The sequence below is a fragment of the Ips typographus genome, linkage group LG12 (genome assembly GCF_016097725.1).
Source record: "Ips typographus isolate SLU linkage group LG12, UJ_Ityp_2.0, whole genome shotgun sequence".
Classification (NCBI taxonomy): domain Eukaryota; kingdom Metazoa; phylum Arthropoda; class Insecta; order Coleoptera; family Curculionidae; genus Ips; species Ips typographus.
This window is the reverse complement of record NC_138433.1, coordinates 6506042-6515312: the sequence shown is the minus strand read 5'-3', so window position 1 is coordinate 6515312 and position 9271 is coordinate 6506042. Positions and strand designations below refer to the sequence as shown.

General features: G+C 35.2%; 1 protein-coding gene across 1 annotated transcript; it reads left to right on the top strand.

Annotated features, from left to right (window-relative positions):
* Nucleotides 1-4454: 4454 nt before the first annotated feature.
* On the top strand, nt 4455-7022 carry LOC145736202 (uncharacterized). Its single transcript, XM_081990503.1, has one exon. It carries the CDS (start codon nt 4455-4457, stop codon nt 7020-7022), a length of 2568 nt encoding a protein of 855 aa, XP_081846629.1.
* Nucleotides 7023-9271: the final 2249 nt, after the last annotated feature.

Genomic DNA, 9271 nt, shown 5'->3' with positions numbered 1-9271 from the left:
TCTTTGTTCTGAGGGATGATTTCTAAATGGATTTAAATTTTGCTATTTTTTAGTATCTGCTGTGCATATTCGTTTCTGTAAATTTAATGTGGCTTTTAATTGCAACTCGTAAACAGTCTAATAATGTGTTTTTGTACTTTTTAATGCCTGTTTAATGTCAACGTTAATGCATTAGAAACATGTCATTTAGTCATTTTGTAAATTCTAGATGTTCGTTAGAACTAAGTACATATTGTGCTCCAAAGCCTGCTGTACGGAAAAGATTATAAACATGAATAAAAAAATGCTTATGGAAACCTATGCTAACCTAGTGGCTGATCACATTAAATCAATCAAAAACATGGTTATGCAGCAATCGTTATTTTTTAATTAAACTGTCAGTTAAACAACAAATGCTTTAAAAGCTGACTCAATCAATTTAATTTAATTAAATTAATTGTTTGTTAATGACTTTTACTGACCTTTCATTATTTTAGAACATTTTAACCATTCGAAGGATCGAAACTTCAATGTAAAAATTAAAATGGGGTATTTATAATAAATGTTGCTATATGCATTGTAATTATTTTATCATACATCACTAAAATATACATACATAGTACATTATATAGTGAAAAATATAATTACTTTTTAAAATTTATTTATATTCAATTTAAATTTATTTCTATTTCGTTCCATTGATGTCCCTTACGTATCCCAAAAACTAAACTGCTTGTTCCCAACAATAACACACATTGATTTTACGTTGCAACAACGTTCTCACCAATGTTTTAACGTTTTTCGTTGATTTTTGGGAGTGGTTTTTTAGTTGAATTTACGTTGAATAGAAAACCGCCACCATATAACAACAAATCAACGTTATTTAATAACCTTATTTTATAACTTGTTTTTCAAAAACATTGCTATCTCTTGCAACATTTTTGTCAGACATACGGTTTTTCCAAAAAAATTCAATACCTTAAAACTCAGTAAATTTTTAGGCGAGACGAACAAACATACAAAATGATAAGTAAGTCTCCTGTAGACTTGTGGATTTATCCATATCAATACTCTTGGCTGGTTCCTCCTCAGATGTCTACTAAGATGTAAATGTAAATTCAGAAGAAACTTTGCAACAATAATTAACAACTTTAACTGAGTCTTTGGTCAAAGAGTTTATATAAGTATCACATTGGATATAAGAGAATTAATTATTTGAAATGTTGATTATTTGAAAATACTGACAGATTTTAATTCAACCACCTGACTAAAAACAATTCTATTAGTTTGACGTCAGACAGTTCCTCGAAAAGGTTGCCATCGGCCCGATTTCCAATATTAAATGTACAAATCTTTGTACAACTTGTTGACATTTTATGCGAGGATGCCAATACGAGGTAAATATAAGTGAATTTTAAATTTCAAAGTTCAGTTTATTCATGCCTTCGTCCGCCTGGGTAGATTGGTCGCGTAGGTTTGTAGCTTCAGTTTGTGTCTTCTCGCAATTGTGTAGCGGTGTGCTTCGATCCATATTGTTACTAATCACGTGTTTAAAGCATTTGTTTTTTAGCGTAGATGTTATTTGTTTAATTTCTCGTTTGGTGTTTTGTTCTATATTGCTTTACAGTTCTGTGGCGAGTTTTGTAATTGCAGCTATAGCCTCCTTTAAGATACAGACTTCGGGGAATTCCCTTTTTTTCTTTGGTTTGTCTGGGTTCTCTACTCCTCCCATAAAGGTGTCAGCTACTTTTCTTTAAAAGTAAGGGTCAGAAACAGACATACTTCTGCGCGACTTGAAAAATGTGTGTAAATCCTCTTTTAGTTTAGTCTTGTTGGTATTTGCTTCGCCTATTGTATTTTCCTGCTCTTTATCATCGTCCATTACAGCTACAGCGGAGCTTTCCTTATTTAGTGGTGTTCTTACAAGGCTCGACCTTCTTGCGAAGGCATTCCAGCGACGCGTGATTGGCCCTCCCCAGAATCAATAGGGCCGGCACCGGCCACCGGGGCTTCTACCCGATCGGAACCGGTGGTAGGATTTTTACCTACCTGGGGTACTGTTTTTTTGTTATCACACATCATTTGCTTGTTTTTCCTGCCCTTCGGCGTTAGTCATCCTGGTTCTCTCTCCACCGGGGTTGGTTACCCGATCTCGAGATAAACCAGAATGTCCAAGGGCCACCAGGTGGAGGTGCGGATAAGACTTTGGCCCCCATAGAAGTTCTTACTGCTAGAATGTCATATTGGTTTGGCACCATTTTTTCCAAAACTTGGGAGTTTATGTTTTGCACCCGTTATTTACTATTCATGTAAATTAATCCAAGCTTATCCATTTAAACTATTTAAAAGAACTGAAATTAAGCAGAGTTAGTCAATACATACAGTCATTTAACCAAGTCATTAGATTAGTTGTTCCCCAATTATAAGACATGCATTTGGAGGACTCTAAGGCAACTAAACAAGTTGATTTACGCGTTGAAAATTACGTGCTTGATGACACACCCCCACAGGGTAAGTTTTTTTAAACATTGTCAGAATAAGAATTCTGCAGGAAATTTGTTAAGTTGTTGTTGTGTTTTAATCTTATCAAAAATATATTATTTTATAAGGATATAAAATAAAAACATCTACGGAGTGGTGAAACTTCTGAGGTGTTTGTAAAAGAACATCCTAACCAAGCTAGATTTGGTCATGTCGCAAAATATTGCACTGAAAAACCATGTTGTCACAAATGTGATAGGGAGTACCAATGCAAAGACTAAAAATGGATCCAAATATGAGTCGACGCTCAGCCCGGCATATAAACTGTCCAATTTATAAAAGAAACTCATTACAGTATCAATGCAATATAAATTATGAAGACATTTTTTACATCATCCCGGCTAGGCATGAGAAGTAAAAGCATAATATCCCCTCATGGAACAGCTCTGAAGCCACCCCCATCAAATTCTAAACATCAAGAATGCTTAGAAATTACCATATTTTATCACAATTTACAGTGGTTAGGAAATAGTGTAAATAAAACTGAACAAATGTTGCAAAATAATTGAGAATGCAAAATTTTTGTAATAACAGAACATTATTATTATTATACAGAAATCATAAAGTCAGCTTGTAGCTTGATCATCAGGAATTTCAGAGTGGCAGCAAATTTCTGTAGAGATGAAGGTCAACATGGACAGCAGTTTATGCGAATGTGCTTGAATGTGCTTAAAAAGAATGCAGTGAGCCCTTTTAGTAAAACAGGAATTTGAATGTGCAGCATCTTCCTGAAACATGAAAAAAAGACAATAATAGTAGTAGCCTTGTATAGACCACGATCTGATAGTATTGCGCTTTATCAAATAAAATAAAATTTGTTGTACATCTCAAAACCACTTGAAAAAAAACTTTTTTGGACGTGATTTTAACATTGACATGGCCATAGAGTATTCAAACAAACCTACCCTCTTCTCTGTAATGGAATCCTTTGGAATTGCACCAGCCATTTTTGGCCACCCTAGAGTAACCAAAATGTGTAAGAAGTGTTCTGATAATATTTTTACAAATTGGAATGATGTAATTGGCTCAATTTTTAAAACGCACATCTCGGATCACTCAGACTAAAAGATGATTTTAACATTTCAAAACAGCGTAACATAGCGTTCTATATTATTTAACAGTGGTTGCAATAATTATAGTTCAGAAGCCACCAAACTGTTTATATATTGTTTACAAATGATGACTGTAACCATGTCAAAACCATAGAGTTTAATTTTTTCTGAGCCACTGGTATGGTTAATAGTTTAGTAAGATTGTTAGTTACATGCGTAGGATTAAATCAGTATTGAAATGGCATTCAAGACTCTCAATAACTCTACCCACCCAATCTAAACCTTCAACCTCCTCAATATTAAACATGGTCCTTCGAGCCGGATATGAACCAGCGAACTATGGATGCAGAGAGGAGTTAGGCTGGATAATTTGGGGAAGCACTCATCAATCCTTAAAACAAACCAACATTGCAGTAATAAGCATGATAACACAGTCTGAAGAGAAAGAATTATCACGGTTCTGGGAATTAGAGGAAATTTCGGAAAAACGACAATTAACAAGCGATGAAAATGCATGCGAGGCATTTTACGATAAAACAACATTGCGTAATTCGAGCGGTACGTACACTGTTCAAATTCCGTTTAAAAACGAAATTGAGTCATCGCAATTAGGTGAGTCAAGGCCAAGAGCGTTGGCACGTTTACTGTCCTTGGAGAAACGATTATCTAAGGATTACAAGTTGAATTTGGAATATAAAAAATTTATGAGTGAATACATTAAGCTAGGTCACATGAAACAGGTGCAGTGGAGTAACCAAATCCAAGGAAAATATTACATACCTCATCAACCAGCTATCAAAGAAACCAGTACGACTACAAAGTTGAGAGTAGTGTTTGACGCATCATCAGAAAACGACAAATGGAAAAAGTTTAAATGACATCATGCACGTAGGTCCTAAAATTCAAGATGACCTTATAGATATTCTATTACGTTGGAGAAGTCACAGAATAGGATTTACAGCCGACATAGAGAAGATGTATAGACAAATTCGATTTTCCGAAGAAGATCAGGAATATCACAGAATCTTATGGAGATTTTCGACAAACGACCCAATTCAAGAATTAAAGTTATTGACCGTAACGTATGGAACGGCTGCAGCACCATACTTGGCTGTAAAAACAATTCAAAGGTTAGCGGAAGACGAGAAAATGTCGTATCCAACAGCATCAAAAATCAGCTTACAGGACTTCTATGTGGACGATCTAATGTCAGGTGCAGAAGACGAAAGAGAGACAATTGAAACGGTGAATGAACTAATAAGCATGTTCAAGGCCAGCGGGATAACACTAAGAAAATGGTCTAGTAATAACAGGGAAGTCATAAAAGCAATACCAGTAGAATTGCGAGACGAAAGCGCAGTCAACATTCAAGAAGATGACACCAGAAGATCATTAGGATTATTATGGTCACCAGGTGACGATTCCATAAGATTTAAGGTGGCGTTAGCACCGTCACAAAAGCTTTCGAAAAGAACAATATTAGCGGACATTGCGAAACTATTCGATCCGTTAGGATGGCTAAGTCCAGTATTAGTCAAAGCAAAATTGATCATGCAAACATTATGGTTAGAAAAACTTAGCTGGGATGAAAAAGTCTCACAAGAAATAGCAGCTTGTTGGAATAAGTTTCGGCAGCAGTTAAAGTCCGTTGAAGAAATTAGCATTCCGCGTTGGACGTATCAATCAACCAAGAACAAAATTGAACTACACGGATTTAGCGATGCTTCAGAGAAGGCATACGGAGCTGTAGTTTACGTAAAAACTATAAATAACGACAAAAGCATCAAAATCACACTATTGACTGCAAAGTCAAAAGTAGCACCAATAAAAACAAAAACAACACTACCGAAACTTGAGTTATGTGGAGCAGTATTGTTAGCAAGATTACTAACTAGAATTAAAACGGCTCTACGTTTGAATAAAACACCCACATACGCTTGGATTGGTTCCATGATAGCATTATCATGGATCCAAGGAACGCCCAATAATTGGAAAACATTTGTGGCAAATCGAGTATCTGAGATACAAAACTTGGTGCCATCTCAGCATTGGAATGTGAAATCTGAAGAAAATGTAGCAGATGTAATATCACGAGGCATTGATCCCTCTAAAATCAAAGACTTTGTTCCATGGTGGCAAGGCCCAACGTGGCTGCAAGGAAACAAATACCCAGTAAACGCAAAAATTCCAGAGACCGAAGAAGAAAGGAAAAAGAGCATACAAGTAAATGTAGCGCAAAGAAGTGAACCCAAAATTCATGAAAAAATTTCATCATTGCTGTCAATGAATCGCATAATTGCCTATTGTTATAGATTCATTAACAATTGCAAAAAAACAGGCATCAGGAAAGGTACATTAACAATTCAGGAAATTAGCAGCGCTGAAGAAAAAATTGTTCGGTTAGAACAAGCTGGAGCATTTCACGCGGAAATTCAAGCTCTAAAATCAAATAAAACAATAAATAAACAAAGTAAAATAGTCAATTTAAGTCCGTTTATCGACAAAAACAATATCCTACGAGTAGGAGGTAGACTGAAACATTCACTATTAAAATACACAGAAAAACATCCCATAATTTTACCAGGAAGATGTCATTTAACAAACTTGATTATAAGAGATGCGCATAACACAACATTACATGGAGGTAACCAGAATACCTTAGCCTTCATTAGAAGAAAATTTTGGCTGATTAATGGAAAAAAGGCAGTAAAAAAGATAATTAACAATTGTGTAAAATGTATCAGATATAAAGCTGCTACAGCACAACAGTTAATGGGAAAGTTACCACCACCTCGAGTTACTCAATCAGCGGCATTTTTACACACTGGAATTGATTATGCAGGACCAATTCAAGTGCGAACCACAAAAGGACGAGGAAATAAATCATATAGGGGTTATATTGTAGTATTTGTGTGCTTAGCAACTAAGGCACAACATCTTGAACTAGTAAGTGACATGTTAGCTGAAACATTTTTAGCAGCGTTAAAACGGTTCATATCTAGACGAGGAAAATGTGCACACATCTATAGTGACAATGGCACAACTTTTGTAGGGGCAAACAACCTAATCGAGTCAGAAGTTATCGCGTTACTCAGAAAGGAGAAAATTGAGGATCGAAGCACATCGTTGGGCATACAGTGGCACTTTATCCCTCCCTCAGCACCTCATTTTGGTGGTCTTTGGGAAGCCGGCGTCAAATCCACAAAGTATTATTTAAGACGAGTGATTGGAGATACAACATTGACCTTCGAGGAGTTATATACGTTGTTAACACTTATTGAGGCATCATTGAACTCAAGGCCTTTGTGTCCGTTGTCCGAAGACATAAACGATGTTGCCGTTCTCACACCAGGTCACTTTCTAATCGGAAGAGAACTATTGTCACCGATTACCCCAATCTGCGAAGACATCATCAGTAATATCACAGACGTACAGTGCAGACATCGGTAGTGGAAGTTTAACTTTTGTGTTATTTATTATTTTTTTTCTGCTCACATAGATATCTGATATTTACAAATATGTCGGGAAATGTGTGCAAGTACTTAAACTGTGGAAAAAGTGGTCGTGACGGTGTCCGATTATTTAGATTTCCCCATAAGAACCCTGAACTTTGTCGAAAGTGGGTGATTTACTGCGGTATGGGCTATTTTTAACTAAAAATGTTCTTATTTAGCTTGCTTTAATGTAGTGCCGCATGATGCTTTTCTGTATTAACCTATTACCTTACTTAAAAGTTAAAAGACTATGTAAAAACCCATTGTCGCACTTTGCAATAGGTATTCAATTTGTTCAGGGTTAGGACTTCTTTAATATTATTGTCGATCAATATTATTGACTATCTCGTTTATTACGAATAGGTAGGTAGGTACACTTTTATAATACAGGGCTTTATGTTACTGGTTATTTGTAAAACCTTTTTAAAAAAAGATTATTTTATTAAAATAGTTACAAAATTAAAAATACTCATAAAACAAAATAGATGTTAATACAATAAAGTCTATGTCCATTCTGAATAGTGATTCCGGGGCCCGATGGATGGTCGCCGCAAAACTCCTGAGCTGGCAATATGCAAGAGTGGTCAAATATGCATAGTCTGCATAGTCAGGTGAAGACACACACATAACTCCTCCATCCCTAAAGGGAACGCAAGGGTGGAACAACTTGCGTTTCATCAACCATTTCCATATCGGATATCGGGCGTCTCTTGTTATTCATAATCCTTCTTCTCAAGAAACGTAGCAGCAAGAAACAGGTAATGGCCAGAAGAATTGTTATTACTGATGATAAGGACCATTTGGAATAGTTGGTGTGAGATTTCAGTAGTTCGATAGGTTCTTCTTGAGATGCCTGAAGTTGGAGTTCGTGAAGTTTATCCAAAGAAGTTTTTTCTAATTTGATTTTTTCCACTTGTAAAACGGGTATCACTTTTGCATCTTGTACATCCAGTAGACTAACAGGATGGCCATGAAACATTTTCCTCTCATTTTTAAAGACGTATCTAGCTGTGGTTATCGTGCAGTTAGGTGGTATTACAAAGAGGTAAGTTCCCTCCAAAATTAATATTTCATTTTCAATGCAACTAGTTTGGATTTTTTCGCTTTTTGGAAATATTCCTATGTAGTGGGCGGAATCAATTTCTTCTATAATAGTGTTTCCAATGTGAACTGGAACTAGGCGGCACTGGTCCAAGTCTTGTTTGATTGAAAGCAGTGACGTAATACAATCAGGATGTTCATGCATAGGTAGAAGATGGTTGTTATTGCAGTAATAGTTTGGTTGTAGGTAGATGCATCCTTCTTCATGGTACTCATACTGGGTTTTACTCAGGGTTAGGTAAGTTGAAGGTGGAAGGAGAGTACATTGATTTTGATTAGGTATTGAAAACAAATGATAATGTTCAAATAAATCTGAATGCACTAATGGAAAATCTAGTGAAAAAACGATTTTCTTTTCTATTGCAAAAACGTTTGTCTCTACCACACTATAATATTTTAAATAGTCTGACACAGAAAATAGCAATTGATCTAAATTATGTGAGTTTTGAAGATCATCGACCAATTTTCTAAGGTCTTGAGGCGAAATTATGCTTCTGTGCAGAATCTTTAAAGCGGCAAAGCTGATTGCATTTTCTATTTCAGTTAAGAAATTCAATAACGAATCTAGATTAACTTTAATCTGGTCCAGTACTTCGTGTACTTCTAAATAGGCTACATAATTAAATTCTGTAGTATTTAGATCAGATATAATCTCGTTTATCTTGTTTTCGATTGACGTTTGATTATTTGTTACTGTTGTTACAGTATTGTTGAAATTTTGCATTAAATGATTTGTCAGAGAAATTTGCTTATTAACCTTTTTGATAACATTGTTTTGACTGTTCTCAAGTTCCAAAATGTTCTGATGAATTTCTTTAGCATCATCTTCATCTAAGTTACCTGTTATATATTTTATTAAGGATCCCATGGGATTAATTAAACCTCTTTTAGCTCGAGAAGGGAATAAAGAATTCGTTTTTTGATTAACAACACTTATTTCATATCCTAAATATTTATAAGCTTCATATAAAGGAATTCGGTGTGTTAAAGAAGAGCTATTAATCGTTTTCTCTAATTTTTGATAATGATTTATGATTGATTTTACTTGATTATCCAATGGTCTAAGATGAATATAATAAAGAAATGTATGCGAAGCAGTTTTAA

Excerpts from the sequence above, each read along its gene's own strand:
- LOC145736202 (XM_081990503.1), top strand. The coding sequence starts at position 4,455 with ATGCACGTAGGTCCTAAAATTCAAGATGACCTTATAGATATTCTATTA.